Source organism: Engystomops pustulosus, chromosome 5, assembly GCF_040894005.1.
Source record: "Engystomops pustulosus chromosome 5, aEngPut4.maternal, whole genome shotgun sequence".
Classification (NCBI taxonomy): domain Eukaryota; kingdom Metazoa; phylum Chordata; class Amphibia; order Anura; family Leptodactylidae; genus Engystomops; species Engystomops pustulosus.
In genome coordinates, this window is record NC_092415.1 from 36,040,054 (window position 1) to 36,060,154 (window position 20,101).

At 40.9% G+C, this 20,101-nt stretch overlaps 1 protein-coding gene across 1 annotated transcript; it reads right to left on the bottom strand.

The window, feature by feature from the left end:
• Window positions 1–2,927: 2,927 nt before the first annotated feature.
• Window positions 2,928–10,967, bottom strand: LOC140132637 (myelin P2 protein-like). Its single transcript, XM_072151637.1, has 4 exons — window positions 10,788–10,967; window positions 8,735–8,907; window positions 5,796–5,897; window positions 2,928–3,133 (listed from the first exon to the last, which is right to left on the bottom strand). Exons 1-4 carry the CDS (start codon window positions 10,858–10,860, stop codon window positions 3,077–3,079), a joined length of 405 nt encoding a protein of 134 aa, XP_072007738.1. The 5' UTR covers window positions 10,861–10,967; the 3' UTR covers window positions 2,928–3,076.
• Window positions 10,968–20,101: the final 9,134 nt, after the last annotated feature.

The following is a 20,101-nucleotide window of genomic DNA, read 5'->3' on the forward strand; positions in this document are numbered from 1 at the left end:
GATGTCACAGTACAGGGATAATACACACAGTGATGTCACAGTACAGGGATAATACACACAGGGATGTCACAGTACAGAGAGTATGCACACATTAATGTCACAGTACAGAGATAATACACACAGTGATGTCACAGTACAGGGATAATACACACAGAGATGTCACAGTACAGAGAGTATGCACACATTAATGTCACAGTACAGAGATAATACACACAGTGATGTCACAGTACAGAGATAATACACACAGTGATGTCACAGTACAGGGATAATACACACAGAGATGTCACAGTACAGAGAGTATGCACACATTAATGTCACAGTACAGAGATAATACACACAGTGATGTCACAGTACAGGGATAATACACACAGAGATGTCACAGTACAGAGATAATACACTCAGTGATGTCACAGTACAGAGATAATACACATAGTTATGTCACAGTACAGGGGTAATACACACAGTGATATCACAGTACAGAGATAATGCACATAGTTATGTCACAGTACAGGGATAATGCACACAGTGATATCACAGTACAGAGATAATGCACACAGTGATGTCACAGTAGAGAGATAATACACATAGTTATGTCACAGTACAGGGATAATGCACACAGTGATGTCACAGTACAGAGATAATACACATAGTTATGTCACAGTACAACTTGCTGCTGAGGCAAATGATTGTCTTTTTGTGCAGAATAAATGTGATGTCAATGTTCGAGTCTGGCGGAACCAGAATCATTGGAGACTGAGATCTGTGGGGGGTCCTCTGATAGATAAGGTTTTCTGTCTGAGAATCGGAGAATACAGATACACATAAATGTTTGTAGCATAAAAAATTAACTTTATGAACTCACTCGGCTGCTATAAAGCTTCTTTCATCCCAGGCCCATCCCTGGTTCTAGCTGTGTGTGCTGGAGACTACCTGGCTATAACTACACCCGCCCGCATTCATCTACATTTATAAGCTTGTCATTTCTCAGCATATTATACTGAATTACAAGCTTTGTTTAGTATGGGAAGCCAGCTAAGGTGTGTACACACTATCTGACAAGCAGTATATCATATATATATATATATAACTTACATACTGTGAGCCTTAATAATATCTAGTTTTGTTCTCCAATTGTCTTTAGTTGTTCTTTGGTAGAGGCCATTGCCTATAGGAGGACAGAACATCTTCTAAACATAGGCACACATAAGATTGGTTGATATGCAGGACCCACTGAAGGTCCTTTTTAGCCATATGCAAATTAGATGGCATGTGCACAAGGAGCCACTTCTCCCCAATCTGGACCCAAGCAAGGGACCTACTGAAAATTATTCTGGATTAATGAAATATGTTTCTGACGGCTTCACATTATCATAACAATAGCACCATACAGTCTTTTAGTAGCATTTCATGCATGGACTGCACGTTGAGCAATGAAATACAATCTGAGTCCAGGCCCCTCTACGTGACAGTACCGCCAGCTCCATCGCCTCCCCACCTATGTGTGTAAAGGAGCTTTATTATATCTGTATTACTAATGGGTCAATATGTCCTGAGAATGAGATTTGTTCACAATGAGTGAATCCATGTAAAGAGCCCAGAAAGGGAATATATTCTAAAGATCCATCCACAAAAAGCAGAAATATAATCAGCCGCCTATTGTTGTGTGAGAGGTCCAGCTATTATCTGTGCTCTATACATAGACAATTGTCTGAATTGCTGCAGGTTTCTACAATATGAACATTTATCTTATTGTCAAAGAACGTATTTACTTATCTGAATATATCTGGTTACATATTTTCCGGAAGAAGTTGTGTGACAGCTAATATGCTACGAAACAATATCACCTCCTAGGAAAAAGTTCTCAGTAGTTTCCAAATTTTGTTGCCTTCAGTTACACCTCTGGGTCCCATAACTGTGGATTTTGCTACGGCCACCATACAGATTAAGGGCCCATGCACACCAACGTATAGGGGACGTATATATACGGCTGCAAATAGCCCCCTATAGTTATCTATGGCGCCCACGCTTGGTACAGTGAGCACAAACTGTGCCATGGCCGCTAAAAATGATTCTCTATCCTCTATGGTGAGAGGAGGGGAGAGCAGCGCTTGCTTCTCCTACTCTACAGCACGCCCAAACGTGTTCCCGTACGGCTACATGTCAGTGTGCAGGGACCCTAAGGGGTTGTACCATGTTGGAATGCTATCCCCTATCCACGAGATAGGGGACAACAATCTGATGAGTGTGAGCAGCATGGTGGCTCAGTGGTTAGCACTACAGTCTTGCTGCATTGGGGCCTTGGGTTCTAGTCCCATCCAAGTCAACATCTGCAAAGATTTTGTATGTTCTCTCCGTGTTTGCGTGGGTTTCTCTGGTTTTCTCCGACGCTCCAAACATACTGGTAGGTTGATTAGATTATGAGCTCCATTGGGGACAGGGACTGATTTGGCAAACTCTGTGCAGCGCTGCAGAATCTGTGTGCGCTATATAACCCCTTTAAATTAATGTTGGCTTTATCCATTGCACCCGTTGACAAAACCGTTTTTCCATGTAATTGGGGAAATATATGAAACTTTCAGGTATAAAAAGTAACTTTTGTGGAAAATTTTGGAAGTTTTACACCACCCACGCAACTTTTATGAAAAGTGGACAGGGCTTTATAAAGGGTTCATAATCTCCCAATCCCCTAAAATTTACTCATGAAACTCATATAAATTATTTTTCAAATCTATGCCTGCTCCAGTCCTAGTTTCTGATACATGTGGGGTATACATGTACATAGTTTATTAAGAAGTATGGTACATCCTTCTCCATGAGATCAAGTCTAGCACATAGAAAAGAGCACATATTATTGTGACACTACAACACCCATACACCCATACACCATTTCCTGTTATCACCCATAAACACACAGACAATGAGCCATATCAGGATGTAGGAGGAATTTATTTGGTGGTCACAGCAGGTTCCATATAGAATTTAAGGCATGTAGTCATCTGATTTAGATACAGAGTAGTGTCGTTGAGCAGGGCTCATTGAACTGAGCTGTTTCCAGTATCAGTCGCATGGACTGAAGTTAAGCCTTCACCTTGTCATATACACGGACACACTTGACGTCTCCCATGGTACAAGTCTGAAAGAGAAAAATTAAGAATATGTTACTAGTAGTAAATGGATGTTATAAAAGTAATAACTGGTGAAAAACCAAATGAGCTGGATTGCTGTTATGTATTAAAGTGTAACTCTGAACTTACCTGGCCAAAAATAATTTTAGCACAGCTGGAGAGCGCCTTTGACAACAATTTCAATGATACCTACATCATGCTGCTGGCTTCTCCCTAGCCTGAGATCCAGTCCGATATATCAATCAGCCCCACTCGTAAAAAATCCTCTCCAGCTTCTTCTGAAGTGGGTGGGCACTTCCTAGTAGTGACATCATCTAAGGCCATTGTCCAGAGCAGCTTCCCTCACTTCCCATAATGCTGAGCACTTTCAAATGCACTTAGTGTTAATTTATATTGAATGCAAAAAATAAATGTATTCCTCTTCTAGTTGGTAAAGCCAAAACGTGGGGTTGAACCTAAATTGTGAAGTATTTTAAACCCCTATTTTTGGATTTCAATTACTGACCCACATGCTGCTGTGTGCAAATGTTGCTAATGAAATTCATAGTGTGGATTAAATCAGCTCAATGATTGATGGTTCTCAAGCACAACTTAAATAAACAGACAGTATAGCCATGCTGACTGTTTCCTTTTATGTATAGAAGACATACAAACAGTGGTCTTCTCCTGTGATTGTGCAGGGTGAGACTATATACACTGTGCTGCCATATACTCAATGAGCTATCTTGGTAAAAGGTCAAACAGGTGTGGGGGTGGGGCAGGAATTCAGAAACAGGACAAATAAAAACCAGTTTATTGCATTTAAAAATAAAATGTGCATACATAATACCAAATGACTCTGTCTCTGTCACCTGCTTTTACCCCACTAATCTACCAGCCCCTCCGGTTGGGTATGAAATGTTCTCTCTAGAATTCCCTCTTTTATGTCTTGCCCCTTTACCTATAAAAAAAATCTATCCTACAAAGTAATATGCAAAAGAGCTGATACACGATGATAGGCTGGACAAAGAGCGTCTCTTCAGATGGACAGATCTTCAGTTCTATAGCAGCTAGAACCATGTCTATGGTATCATTTTAAAGTTTAAAATCTCATCTTTAAAATTGCATAAGGTGGGAATTGGATTTTAATCTTCACTTTCCTAACTACTGTCCGTAACTCTGGTTCTGGTAGCAATTTAAAAAATGAGATTCTCATCTTAAATATGATAAAAGCAGGGTTCCAGGTACTACAGAGTCCAAGATATACAAAAGGTAGAGGGGACACAGCACTCTTAATGCTCCAATAGGGTCATGTTCTGTCTATGGGTGTTTCCTTTTGAAACTTCTACTTGCCAGGATCCATTATCAGGTTTAAAAGAAAAGCAGCGGCACTCATCGAAATCCATTCTCTATTCACCAAATGATGCAATGTTTTGCCAATAATCCATAATCATCATGCTTATTGTCGACGTATTGTCGGAACATTGCATCATTTGGTGAATAAAGAACACCATTATTTATTGGATTTCAAAGAGTGCTGCTGCTGCTTCTCTTCTTCTGAGCTATAAGAAAGATATATCATAGAGCCAAAGATATAATATCTCTAAAAAGTGACTCTTCTTATTTTCACATGACATTGGAGGTGATTTTTTTTTTATATAGGTAAACGGGCAAGATGTCACATAAAAGAAGGAATTCTATAAAGAACATTTCGTTTTGTTTAAAAATAATTTTTATATATTTTTTTTCTTCAATGCGTAAAAAAACAGTTACATACAGTAACAAGGTGACTAGAAAGGACATTTAATTCCCTACCTGAGGGGGATAGTCATTTAGTGGTGTCAGAGCTTGTGATAGGGTCATATTAAAGTCTCATGAGGTTTACAGTATTATATCTTTTCACAGCGTGAGAAGAAAATTTAAGAGTAATAATAAAAGTGAAAGATAACTGAATTTTGATTGTGTCTTAAAGAAAGTTCTCCAATTTTAACCCCCTAGTGATGTTCACATAATAAAGCTAATTTTTAACCCCTCACTTTACAATTTTACACATCAGTCAGTGATGGTCAGTGTAAGATTCCAGAGTGTGAGCAGTGGACTCTCTAAGCAGACACTTCATGATCCATCTAGTTCTTTGAGATGCTGTGTGCTGGCAATGTGCTTAGATTATCAGGGCACAGGTTTATCTATACGTTTATTTAACTTCTGAACATTCTACTAATATTTGACACATAGAAAAAGAGAGATCAGACAGATCCAAGATGAGAGATCCATGAGATGGATATAACACACAATGAGATACTTCATCTCTGCAACATCTGAGCTATAACACACACAGAGTTTCTCCCTCCTCTGGATAAAGACCTTATCTTGTCTGTAGCTTGTAGCTAGTAAACTCTGCAACCTGCTGTTTGCTGGCAGAAAGTGCCTGTGTCTGAGCTGGTCTTGTAATGAAGGGGGAGGGGCAGGATGCAGAGAACACTGCAATGTGCAGACAGGAGAAGCTATTTATGAGAAGAATCTTCCCTGCTTTGCATGTAAACGTCCCCATACAATCATGTCTGCTTTACTAAATACTCCAGATAACAAGTCTAACACGTTATGATGAAATCAAGACTAAAACCTCAATTTAAGGAAAAATGTGTTGCTTTTTTTTGTTAGCACAAACTAGATATAGGTCCAGAGACTTACCACCACCAGCTGTCCATTCTTCAGTTCCCTTTTGATCGTAGTCTCTTTGCCGTCCCATTTCTGCACCTGTGTTAGCACTCCATCATCACATGTTATAATGGTCTGAAAAACAAACAGTATGCAAAATCAGGGCTCATTCTAAAGACCCAAGCGCTCATAACACAACACAAGAACTACATGTATGTGATTTGTGTACAGGAAAATACATACCCAATGCAAAATCTAGTGTTAAAATAACCCCTCGATGTACGACCATGTGTGTGGTGAACGAGTAATTGATGAGTCCAGATGTAATGTGTCAAATATTACAGGGTCCTCCACCCACTTGTTTCAGATCTCTGTAGTTTTTATTTGCATTTGTCTTAATGTAATGTATGTGAACCTCTTACTGATTGTGTAGCACCATGGAATGAATGGTTCTCTATACATAAATAATGTGACATAAAATGACACTTTATTTAACTCATGACCATTTTGTAGGATACTAAGAATTCAGCATCCAAATACTTTTTCACCCAGATATTGCAGGCGCACCTGTATCATCCAGGATCCTACCTATTAATTTACTAGGATATATACAGTATATTGGCATATTCCTAGAAAGCTAGTAGTTAGTCCAAGCCTTTACATGTTATACTCTATCATACTACTTGCATTTACATTTTTTTAAGTCTTTTAGTTTGCATTGGAAATATCAGAGACACTTTTTTGGTCTTCAGTTTAGCACATAGGACTGTGTTATGGTTCCTTATAAACTTAGATTTGCCTAGTATTATACAGGTCCCATAGAAGTTGATGGACCTATGTATTTTATTGTATACAGAGGTACAATTACACATCTCATATAACTGTGATATAGATGAACTGGAGAAAACACCTGAAGCTAGTTTGGTGCAGATTTTTCAGCAGATTCTTTGAGCCATATAAATTAATTTCTAGAATTGTCTCACAAATTGTAGTTGAATCTGCAACAAAAACCTCACTTGAGTCTCCAGCCATAGGGTGATGCCATACGTCCTGTTTTTGGACCATTTTGAAGCATGTGTTTTCAGAATGTTTAAAAATCCGTTTTTTTTCCTGTTTACCATGTGTTTGGCTGCTTTGAACGTGTTTATCTATTAAAATGCATGCTTTAAAACGGTCCAAAAACAGGACGTGTGGCATCACCCATAGGGGCAGGTGCATAGCTATAGGTGGAAAGATAGGAGCTGCACCTGGGACATGGTGCCAAGGGGCTCAAACCTCTCTATCAAAAAGGTAGATACATGTGGTACAGTAGGTAAGTGGCCCTTTAATATATATTGCACATGGCCCGGGAGCTGTGAGTTTCACTGCTAATTGAGTTTCATTGTCATGTTCACAAGCCAATATATTAATTAATACTATGCCCTATCATTATCAGCTGGCACAGTATAAGCCCCGTAACCTCCCTGTTACTTCGCCTTCAACATGAGCGTCAGCAGACAGATCACTGATGGATCACCATAACCTGTGCTGATAAGGGAATCACCACAATGATTGTTTTTTTTCATGTTGTAATGAATTACAATTTATTTCCGAATTAAAGCCAATTTACAAGACTTGGGTGTAACCATTCACAATATGACTCATGTTATCTCATGAATCTTATCTGGTGTAGGATAATGGCACAAGTCCTGACGGCTTCTAACAATGATACGACTATAATAATTTCCATATATCTTGTATACAGATGAAGAAAAGCTTCTGGGCTCCTGTTCAACACCAGTTCCATCATTAATAACAAATACTTATGCAGTAGAGGGGATTACAAAGTACTAGGATCAAGATATGACCGCTACTGCTGCACCAGCCATACTCCTCCTTCTATATAGCTTTAAAGGGATTGTCATAGGTTTAGAAGTTGTCCCCTATCCACAGGGGATCCATATAACAAGGTGATTGGTGTAGCTCCAATTACTGGGACCTCCGTGAACTAGAGATCAGGGATTCTGTTCGCACTATTTCATGGGGGGGACATGCCCCCTTCTGCTCCATTCACTGACTATATATGTGCTGGAGATAACCGGGCAAAGCGCTCGGCTATCTCCCACACTGAGCAGTAGGGGGCATTCTCCACCTACTAGTGAGAACAGGATCCCATTTTCCAGATGGCAAGGGTAGGGGTCCCAGCAGTCGGACCCAAAACGATCACCTTGTTATCCCCTATACAGTGGATAGGGGTTAATATTTACACGTGGGACAAACCCTTTAATTTAATCTTGTCATCCGCATGCAGTCTATATTAGCAGAACAGTTGCTATTCAACACAATCATGTGACCCCTGAAGAGGTTGGGACAAGCTTTGTTTTTTACAAACCACAAAAACAGATTCCCTCAGGGGCATAACTACAGGAGTAGCAGCCATAGCAGCTGCTATGGGCCCAAAATGTCAGCATTCTGACAATTCTGGCAATACTTTATAAAATGTTATTCCCCTTACCTGGGGGGAGGCAGCTGCACCAGTCTGTGTGCTTGTGTCTCAGTCTCCTCTACTCCACACTCATGCAGCTCCCTCCCCTCTTCCTGTAATGTGCGTAGAGCAGGAAGCAGAGGGAGAGGGATGGTTTGGAGTAGAGGAAGATACAATAAGGAGACTTAGACACAGGCACACACAGGCTGCAGCTGCTCCTCCCCGGGACTCACTGCATGCTGCTGGCAGGGAGTCAGGTAATATGAATTAAACTGTTGTAAAGTACCCGAATGATTTAGAATGCTGACAAAGGAATTTTTAAAATCAGCATATTAGGCTATTGTAACCTGTCACCAGCTTAAAATGACATTCCTGGTGACATGTTCAATTTTAAATATTAGGAATATGTAGAAGCCTCCCAATGAATGCACCATGTGGAACGTGGAATCTTATTGGCGGCACATATTTGTATCCATGGAAGCAGTGGACATTGGAGCATTCCCCTTACCCTGGTCTTCCTGTTGTCTGCTGTGGTCTCATCAAACTCCTCCCCAAGTCTGAAATGCATCTCTGTAGTTTTCAGGCTGCTCTCCGTTTTTAGGGAAATCTCATCACCATTCCTGGAAATGACGACATTGGGCTTTGCCATAGCACCGGCTTTTCGTGTGGCAAAGCCAACTCCTATAAAGCAAAAGAAATGTGATGTTTCCCTCCTTAATACAGGAATACGATGGTCCTAAATTATCATTGCCATGCAAAATAACAGATCCTCAATGGAAACATGATCCATTGTCAGTTAAATCCATTATGTATCACGGCTACTATGACACCATCAGAAGACAATACCCTAGTGTGAATGGAGCCTTAGGGAACTGTCCATACTTTTTTTATTATTCATTTTTATTTTACTCAAACTGTGTATCAGTATGTATCACCTGTATCATGGTAATATTTTAGGATAACATAATGCAAACAGAGACCAATATCCGTTTAGATACATTGTAGAGCAAATCAACAAACAGCAATTGTGAATTCTGGCTATTAAGTCTATATAATTTTATGTGTTTTTAGCCCGTTTTGCTAGGTCCAACAAAATCGCTTTGTATCTAAAATTGCTGAACTGAACAGATAATCCGAGTTCAGTTCCGTAATATTGGCTTTAGTCCGGTAAATCCCACATGCGAATGGAGCAAGTTTGTTGGCAACAGGCTTAAAGGGACACTGTAACCAGATTTTACCCCATAAAAGCACTTCCTCCTGAGAAAGAGAATGAATTGTCCTTTCTTCTCTTAAATAAATTCTCACCTGTTTACCTATAAAGGACGAGCAGAGAAGAGTCAGATTTTGACAGAGATGAGTCAAGTTTAGAAGCTGCAGGGAAGCATCACTTTAAATGCCCCTATCTTTGTTTCTGTAGTACCTAGAAACATGCTGATGTCATATTAAAGATAAGAATTTCACCATACACATTCAGCCCTGTGGTTCTGTGAGCTAAAGAACTGGAGATACAGGAATTTAAAGGAATAGTTGGAGATTCAAGCCACAGATAAAGATTTAATTTCCTCCTATTTATTTAAGTGTCTTTATCTTATCTTTCATATAAAATCAGACAGCTTCTAGGTACTATATAACTAAAGATAGGGACATCTGATGTGACCCTTTTGCTGCAGCTTATAAACTTGACTCATCTCAGGCTGCATATGACTCTTCTCTGCTTATTTTCACAACATGACCCTGCAGAAAAAATTTTTATAGATAAACAGGCAAGATATCACATACACTTAAAAGAGGGAATTCTAGAAAGGACATTTCATCCCCCACCTGAGCACACTAGTAGTATAGTGGGCTGAATGCAGATACGTCCCTTTAAGTGATACTAGATACATTCTCCATTTTTAAAAATAATTTAGCAAATATGAAGTTATTTAATGTACATAAAGGATCAAGAATATGCCATAAGTCACCTTATAATAGACCCAATTCTGCTAATAACACATAAGATACATACATTCTTAGATATGAATGGCAGTCTGACAGTTCAGACTCGTTAAATTATTATTATTATGTATAGTTCTTCGAAATAACCAAATTCAGGCTAAAAGATCTATCAGCTTTGATAGAAGGCTTGAGATGTAGGTATATAGTGGCAGGCTACAATGTCCGTATATCACGTGATATATATTTTGATCTAGGTATTTTCCAGTGTCGTGTAGGTAACAGTACTAAACTAAACACTACACACATTAACATCCAATATCATTTGATGTACACACGTACAGATCATCATCATCATCTTGAGCGCACTGTACGCAAGCCCCGACCTACGTAAATCTTTTACATAATAATGATTCCAAAAATCAGAAGAGTTTTTGTAGTGATTCCCTAGAAAGCGTGGCATCTGGAGATGATAGAGTTAAATGTGAGAATCCTGATAATCCAGGCGGAATCCTCCTTATTATGTCCTTTTAACTCTTCCCTTTCCAGAGTGCACAGCTCAGAGGGTAGTACGTATATGGAGATGATGCAGAGCACCTGACAGGTTGTTAAATGCAATAACTTACCTAAACACTGCATGTACTCATCGAAGCCCTGGCTGTCGCACAGCTTCCAGATGCCTACAAACTGGTCCACCATGATGGGTTCTGTCTGGAGAGGGTGCAGTGCTCAGCACAGAGATGAGGAGAGTGCTGAGGGCAGCCCTGGGTGCTGGGTGTCCTTATAAAGTGCCTGCACTCTGTGCAAGGGCTGAATGTGACGTCGCTGGATCACTTCACAATCCCCTCCCCAGATATTGTCATTGTAAAGACCAGCTCAGCTGTTTTACTCTGCTCTGGCTGGGAGCCAGAGATGAGATGGCGAAATGCGGGTAAAGAGGATGCTTCCCGTGCAACAACACATGGCTCCAATAGTGATTAGCTCAGCCGCGGAGAGATCACGGTTTATTCCATGAGACTTACCTGATGGAGCCTGAGGAATATTCCAGCGCCCACTGACACCACCAAGAAAACCTCATCTGCAGATGTACAAGATGTATTAGAAAGTTCAGCATTAATTCCCTAAAAGTGCTATGAGTGCAAATACCACAGAGAGGAAATAGATGACACTTTTCGTCAATTGTCAATGTCCTCCTAGTAAAGGAAATAGAACTATAGTGATAGTGAAATTACTGGTTCATCAGGGTCCATGGACGGACATCTCACCAAAGTTTTTTAATGGTTAATGCCTGTTTACAGTACCAGAACAAAGCTTCTCGGGAATGGAGGGAGGGCAGCCCCTTCTGTCAGCTTTCAGTTCTTCTATTTAAAGGAAGTCTACCCTCAAAATCCATCATGATAAACCAGGGACCCTTACTCATAGATCCAGGCACCGTGACTGTTATAATCTACTTATATTTGTTATCCATGGCCTCCTTCCTTCTAAAATCAACTTTTTAAATTATGTTAATGACCCACGAGGGTTCCTGGTGGTGTTACCAGAACCCCTCTGTGATGTTACATTGTCTCCCCCTCTACTCTCTCCGCATTTCACTCTCCTTCTGCCTGATGTAATCTCGCTGGAGCAGAGGAAGTTTCAGCACACAGTGTTGAGGTGAATGCTCCTGCATAGTGAAACTGTGAATCTGCAGCATGGCTGGGGCTATGGTAACGCCCCCAGGAGCCTTCTTGGCTCATTTGCAGCATTTTAAAAGTTGATTTTAGACTGAGATCATGGATAACATAACTATAAGAAGATTGCAATAGTCACAGTACCTGGATCTATGAGTAAGTGTCTCTGGTATAGCATGCTTTATCTTGATGGCAGATTTCCTTTAAGGACCTTTGTAGGTCCTTCATAAATCCTTGAAAGGATCTAGCAGACATGTCTGTCAGCAGAGTACAGGGAGGGAAGTCTTTCTCATTATTGTCTCTATAGAGCAATATTAAACATGATGGATGCTTTGGACAACTATGGGTCATCTAGGAACCTTGGACCTCAGACGGCAGCCCAAACTGCCGGTATTATAATCGCTTAATATACCAATGGTAATAAAAAGCTAACTTTTATGCACCCTCTTACGTTCTACCATGGACCCATTGGTCAAAATTCTAACATGGTCACGGGTGCTCATTCGACCCATGTCCTTGTTCGCAGGTGCACCCGTGCACCTCCGGGTCCCCCATTGTGGCCACCACAAGCGGATTTAACCACCGCTAATTGGCCATAAATAGCCAGCCTCTTCCTGTGGCCCTTGCCGGATCTTTGTGCCTCATACACTATGACTCCTGTGATTATCCGTTGTGACCTCTGTTTTCTTTCTGACCTCGATTCTCTGCCGCCTGTCTTACCCTTCAGCTACGTCCCCAACTTCGATTCTGTGCCGCCTGTCCTGACCTCCTGCCTGAGCACGACTCTGATTCTGCCTCACGATTCGGTACTTTGCCTTGGCCACTACCCTGAGCAAAGTGACGCCTATGGAGTGACCTGCTGGTACCACGCCCCAGCAAGTCCAGTCCACTTTGCGTCGGGTTTTAGTAAATACCAGGCACCAATTAGACTCCTCTCCTAGGTGTCGGCTTATGTCATCGTTCATGGTGGTTCAGTGGGTCCACCTCCACCGACCTTGACATAAGCCTTTATTTAAAGACTAAATTGCTATACAGGCAGTCCCCGGGTTACATACAAGATAGGGTCTGTAGGTTTGTTCTTAAGTTGAATTTGTATGTAAGTCAGAACTGTATATTTTATCATTGTAATCCCAGCCAGAACTGGTCTCTGTGACAATTGGATTTTAGAAATGTTGGATTGTCATAAGAATCAGGATTAACACTAAAGCTTCATTACAGATACCTGTGATAACTGTTATAGCTATTTATTGTAGCCTAGGACTAAAGTACAATAAATTACCAATATCCAGAGGTCTGTTTGTAACTAGGGGTCGTATGCAAGTCAAGTGTTCTTAAGTAGGGGACCGCCTATACATGCAAACTTGGGAAGCCCAACCGTATACATGTGCATCATATGTGTAATGTATGTGAAGGGAAAATTCATAGGAATTAGCTCTTAATGGACAACTTAGAAGATGGTATATACATTGTTCTAACACTGTGCACATTTCTACCATATGAAATAGTAGGGCTTTACAGAAACATACACCTGAGGCATACATCAGGGAATACACCTGGGGCCTGTATTAAACAAATATCATGGGATTATACAACACACACCCAAGGACAACCACTTTGCAGTATATACACACATCTAGGCTGCTAAACACGGCCAACTAAATTAAACTTAATTAAACTTTAATAACCCAAGCACCATGATAACCAGCACTCCAGCCAAAGGCATAGATTACACCACTTCATACATAACCATCTACCTAACAGGGACATGGACAGGGAGCCTCCTGCTTCCCAGACTTTGCAGGCTTCTCTGCAGTCATATTATATTAGATGATGGCAAAGCGCATGCGCATTAGACCTTAGATGAGTCGGCTGTTGACTATTGCTCTCTATGGCCCTGAGCCTGCCATAAAACATGTCACTAAATGCTTTTACCAGAGCTTAGGCAAAATGGCAGCCCCCATAATCAGAGACAGAACATGACACATTGGGGCAGATTTATTTACCCGGTCCATTCGCGTTCCAGCAGCGCGTTCTCTGCGCTGGATTCGGGTCCGGCCGGGATTTATTAAGGCAGTTCCTCCAACGTTCACCAGGTGGCGCTGCTGCGCTGAAGTTCCCTGGAACGCACTGGAATACACCGAGCCGGGCTGAGTGAAGGTAAGTGCAAGCTCCGCAACACATTTTTTGTTTTAAATGCGGCGTTTTTTCCGAATCCGTCGGGTTTTCGTTTGGCCACGCCCCCGATTTCTGTCGCGTGCATGCCGGTGCCGATGCGCCACAATCCGATCGCGTGCGATCCCGGGGCAATTCAGGGGAAATCAGAGCAAATCGGAAATATTCAGGTAACACGTTAGGAAAACGCGAATCGGACCCTTAGTAAATGACCCCCGTTCTCTTTCAAAATGCAAAAAAAGTAAGTGTTTTTTAGCACTTTTTCTCCCGCTGATTTCAGTTTTTTAGGGAAAATGCCCTTTTACACAATATTGAGGTCATAGAAGACAAGGGTAAGTCACTCTTCTGTTTCGTATCAAAGTTTCACAATTCTTAAACCTCATAAGACTTATTACACCGAGAAAACTAATACTACTACTAAACAGTCCTGTAAATGTCACACGAAGCTCAGAATTTAAAGGTATTACTGAGCTATAGTTGTATTGCAGAAATGTAGAGACCGGGTAATAATAGCGAAATTGGATTTCTTTATTATTTAGCATATAATTAATATTTTTTTGTTTAATGACATGTTAAACATTTTCTAATATACTTTCTGTATCAATTCCTCACGGTTTTTCTGTATCTCTGCTTGCTGGCGTTCTATAGGTAGCTTCATCCTTTACTTCTTGAGGATAAACACTGATCCCTGGTCATGCGATGTCACACAAGTGCACAGTTCGTTATAACCCTGGTCATGTGATGTCACACAGGTGCACGGCTCATTATATCCCTGGTCATGTGATGTCACACAGGTGCACGGCTCATTATATCCCTGGTCATGTGATGTCATACAGGTGCACGGCTCATTATATCCCTGGTCATGTGATGTCACACAGGTGCACGGCTCATTATATCCCTGGTCATGTGATCTCACACGGGTGCACGGCTCATTATATCCCTGGTCATGTGATGTCACACAGGTGCACGGCTCAATAGCATCAGAGAAAATAATCAGAGCTGTGTGATATTACAAGCCGCGCATGCAGCAGCTGCACGCACTCGTCTGAGGAGCAGGCGTTCTGCGGTAACTCCGGTTCTTCAGATGAGTGCTGAAGATTGGGGGGATCAAAAGAAACTACTCCACGCCCTAGTAGCCTCTTGATAAAAATTGCATGTACATCAAATAAAAGATTTATTAAGTTCTGGGCCACTACAGCTTTAGCTAAATAAAGCATAGGGCTACACTAGATTAGAGGAAGAGAATCTGCCTTCTACCGGATCTGCCAGATTAGGTATATCTGTGATGGTAGGTTTCCTTTAAATATGTCTTGTTACTATATAGGGAGGATGTGTATTTTCAATCTTTTTTTTTGTGAACTGTGTGCACATTGTCATGTTATACTGGACTGTGACTAAAGTGAACACGTAATCCAACATATTGGGGCTCATTTACTAAGAGTATGCGGACCGCGATTCTGTCGGGTTTCCCGAATATTTCCGATTTGCGCAAATTGCCCCGGGTTTTTGGCGCACGCGATTGGAAGAAATGGGGGGGGGCGTGGCCATCAGACAACCCGAAAGATTCAGACAAACCGCGGAATTTAAAAAGGAAATTGTGTCGCAAGATCACGCACTCACATGCACCAGGAAGAAGATGGTGAATTTCAGCAGACCTCAGCGCGGAAGCAACACATGCAGGAAATCGGATGCACGACCTTAGTGAATCGAAGCAGACACGAATCCTCGTCGGACAACGCACTGCGGGATCACGACAGGACCGGGTAAGTAAATCTGCCCCATTGTGTCACTGTGTGATTAATTACACTCAAAATTTCTGGGTCTCACACGCCCTAAGTCATGGGAGAGACATAACGTGAGCAGGTGTACACATAATACAGTGAGTAAGACCAGTACAGGCATTCCCTGGGTTACATACAAGATAGGTTCTTTAGGTTTGTTCTTAAGTTGAATTTGTATGTAAGTCGGAACTGTATATATTATAATTTTAACTCCAGACAAATTTTTTTTTGGTCTCTGTGACAATTGGATTTTAAAAATGTTGGGTTATTATAAGAACCAGGAGTAACAATAAAGCTTCATTACAGACACCTGTGATAACTGTTACAGCTGATTATTAGCCTAAGGCTAAAGTACAGTAAATTACCAACACCCAGAGGTCCGTTTGTAACTAGGGGTTGTCTGTAAGTCAGGTGTTCTTAAGTAGGGGACCGCCTGTAATGAGATTGGTGACAATATGTATAGATATCGGTAGTGACATTTCAGCCGTGGGTGACCCTCTTCAATTACAATGACCGGTGACATTCATGTTTACAAAAGCTTTATTGCCATCTTGTGGCCAGACGGGAATTCCCAGATGACCTAAAATAAACATAGACCATAATTGTTTTTTTTATCACTTTTTTATTGCAGAATTCTGCAGTTATTTTTAGGTTTAATGGAAAATATTATAGAAGGATATATTCACACCAGCACATTTCCAGCGGGTATCCTGGGAGTTACACTGGGATCTCTAGCACAGTATTTACAAGGCTTCCGCTTTTTTCCTTCGGATACTAGATGAATTAAAGTGAATATAGTGCAGATTATCCCAATAAATTTTAGTAAACGTTTTATTAAAAGATACTTTTAATCAAGCATTGAATATAAAAGTCCAGACAATTTGTGCGTCACGTCTCGTAGACCAAGGGTTTCGCCTTCTTTCAGCTTCTTCTGGGGCACAGAGGCGGATAGGTGCGTCTTAGTCGAGACATGGGACAGATGAAAGGCAGATGGGAATCTATTAGATTTCAGTCTTATGTATGGATGGGGCTGTTGTCCGTTGGAATTTATGGGATTTGTTATTAGCATGACTTTTTCAGGAAATTCATTTTTGGTGTGGATCCTGAGCCACCCCTGTGTTTTTTGGGGGTGTTGAGACCTACGGTTCGCCTGGATGGCTGGAAGCTCAGTATTTCAACAGACCATTTGGTAACACAGTGGCTAAGGTGCAGGGGCAGAGAGTATTGCCCGAATTTCACAGGTTTGGACAAGCCCCCAGAGGTGGTTGTGTAGGATTTGGAGGGGGAGCAACAATTTGGGAGCCCGGCCATTTAGGGAGCTGATATGTGGTATATAGTTAGACGTGTGCCAGTTGTCAACCTTGTTTCTGGGAATTGTGTATGTGTGGTCAGATATTATATATTTTATTGACATGTTTGGAGAAATGCAAGCTCAGGGGCGGGGCTTAACAAAGCACAAGTGAAAGCTTATTGCATGTCAAAAGTTAGAGTCCAGGAAGAGGAACTATCGGTGGAACGACAGAGGGCATCTGAATCCCTTTAGCACAGACTGCCTATGGTGCCTTGCATATCAGAATGGGATTGGAGGGACACAAATGCTTGATGAGTTCAAGCGTTCATATTCATGGTGGTTGGTCTTCGGAATCGGGATAATTTAAAATGGAGAATGGCAGTCCCAAAATAAATATAACAACCATAGTCAGGGAGCATCTACCAGAAACATACAGAGTGCAGTAACCAGTCTGGGTATCACCGAGCAACTCCAAATCTTGTGCATCAACAAATAAGAGTATGGATGTTGAGAATCCAGTAGGGTCTATAGACAAGAAGCTTACTGAAGTCCTAAGGTAGGAATACATCTAACGGGTGGATAGGTGCATTTACATTCGATTTTTATTTGCAGAATTTGGTAACCGAGCGACCATCTTATACCCGTGACTCTTCTCATCCAACTTGAGAACTTGCACATATCCAACGATGAAATCTGCATTGTTCCCACAGACGTTGAATCACTTTACACAAATATTATACACATAATTAATAAAATAATAATATTATGCACAACAATTTAGTTTTTTAGAACATTTTATAACCAAGTTTTGGGGACTGCAATGGCTGCATACTGTGACCCTCTTGCTCTAATATATTTTTGGTGGGAGGGGGCCAGTGTTTACCCATCTACAACCTTTCGACAAGATGTAATGAATACATGAATTGTGTATTGATGGCAAGCTTCTTTTTTGGCAAGGTTAAGCAGTCAAGAGTTTGCATGATAAACGATTGCACGTCCAACTGTCTCCCACATTCTCCGTTTATTGGACTTGAGAATCTCCATTATTCTGGGCAGTTTATCTACAGTGAGCGATCATCCCCGAGTCCCCATGGCCTAGCAGAGGCCGCAGTGGTGATTCCTGATGAGTAGTATTTTTAATCTACATAAATTTTCTAGTTAAAATACACACGACATTGCAGGTAATTATGGCCCAAAATGGGAACTCATGACATTAAAGTATCATGATCAGAAGGAACGTACAAAGGAACTTACTCTTATGGTGAAGTGATTTCCTCCTCTACATGTTTCATCTTGCTCTAAACCACTAAGTGAAGTAGAAGAAAGAGCAAACAACTTATAAACAGATTTACTGACAGCAAACCACAAGTTAAAAGCCGAGACATGCCCATTATAAAACATTAAAAGTGCAGCAACACGCTGTAGATACGCCTTCATGCCACTAGCACATTGTAACAGATCACCAGAAATGTTATAATCTGGAGTCTCCCATGACAGCCCCCAGGCTGTCATGGTGATGGATCAACACTACCCAATGACATCACAAGGAGAAACGATCAGAGCCAATATGGCGGCACTCATGCGCTGCTAGCAGGTAAAGGGTTAATACCTGCAATTGGGCGTTAGAACTAGATGTTTGCTGCATCATTCTGCAAACACCCAGTCTTTATGGAGAGGGCTCAACCCATGGGCCCCTTCTATACATTCCTTGGGGGACGCCAACATAATACAGGTGGTCCCCTACTTAAGAACACCCGACTTACAAAGGACCCCTAGTTGCAAATGGACCTCTGGATGTTAGTAATTTACTGTACTTTAGCCTTGGGCTACAATAATCAGCTGTATCAGTTATTAAAGGTGTCTGAAATGAAGCTTTATTGCTAATCCTGGTTCTTATGACAATCCAACATTTTTAAAATCCAATTGTCACAGAGACCAAAAAAAAATTTTGGCTGGGGTTACAATGATAAAATATACAGTTCCAACTTACATACAAATTCAACTTAAGAACAAACTTACAGAACCCATCTTGTACTTCACCCGGGAACTGCCTGTATTATGTAGTAGAACAAGTAGGAGCATGAAATAAAATACTGTACCACTTGTAAATCAGGGTAAAACCTTAAAATGGTGAAGAGGTGGTGGTTATAATTTCACATATTGCACGGTGGCTCAGTGGTTAGCATTACAACCTTGCATCGCTGGGCTCCTAGGTTTCAGTCCCATCCAGGTCAACACTGCAAAGAGTTTGTATCTTCTCTCCGTGGGTTTCCTCCCTCACCCCAAAACATACATTGATTACATTGTGAGCCCAATAGGGACAGGGACTGATTTTTGGCAATATCTGTCAGCACTATAAAGGAATTATTATTATTACACATTTGACTAGAACATTGATCTAATACTACTTTTACGCATAAGCGAATCTTGTATGCATTGTTCATATAATCCAGAGGACAAACCTTTCTGTGATATGTCACAGATGTAGCAGCTGATCTGTACTTGGGTCCTCCCCTTGGTTACACAGAGGTTCTGACTGTTGGCTATGTAGTGGTAGATTTTTGTGAACATAGTGTGAAATTCACTGGAATTTCAGTGGATTTTATCAGAACCTTTATTGTGTGACCATTGCTGTGTAGTAATCCTAATGTTACATGTTACATATTTCTGACTCTTAACTCTGCTTTGTGGTTTTGAGCTTTGACCAAAAACATTTTTGGGGAAATTATTTCAAGAAACATTATGACATTATCTGCCAGTGAATCACTCCCTTTTCAAGAATCCCAACAATCCATTTTTAAAGCCTCCCTGCTAATGTATAGTTTATAGGTCAGTTCACAGAAAAAAGGGAATTTGTGTGAAAGAAAATGCAACAGACATAGAAGCTGTTAGTATTTCAGGAAAGCTTGAGGAATCTGCTTTCTTCTATACCACGGCCTTATACACCGTGTGCAGCACTTTCCAGGTAACCCCCAAAATTGTAAAATATATAAAAACTTTATTCATAAATTGCACCAAATATAGAA

Coding starts and splice junctions, on each gene's coding strand:
- LOC140132637 (XM_072151637.1), bottom strand. CDS start 10,860: ATGGTGGACCAGTTTGTAGGCATCTGGAAGCTGTGCGACAGCCAGGGC. Junction 5,898..8,734: donor CAGACAACAGGAAGACCAGG/GTAAGGGGAATG, acceptor TTTGTTTTTCAG/ACCATTATAACATGTGATGA. Junction 3,134..5,795: donor AGAATGGACAGCTGGTGGTG/GTAAGTCTCTGG, acceptor TTTCTCTTTCAG/ACTTGTACCATGGGAGACGT.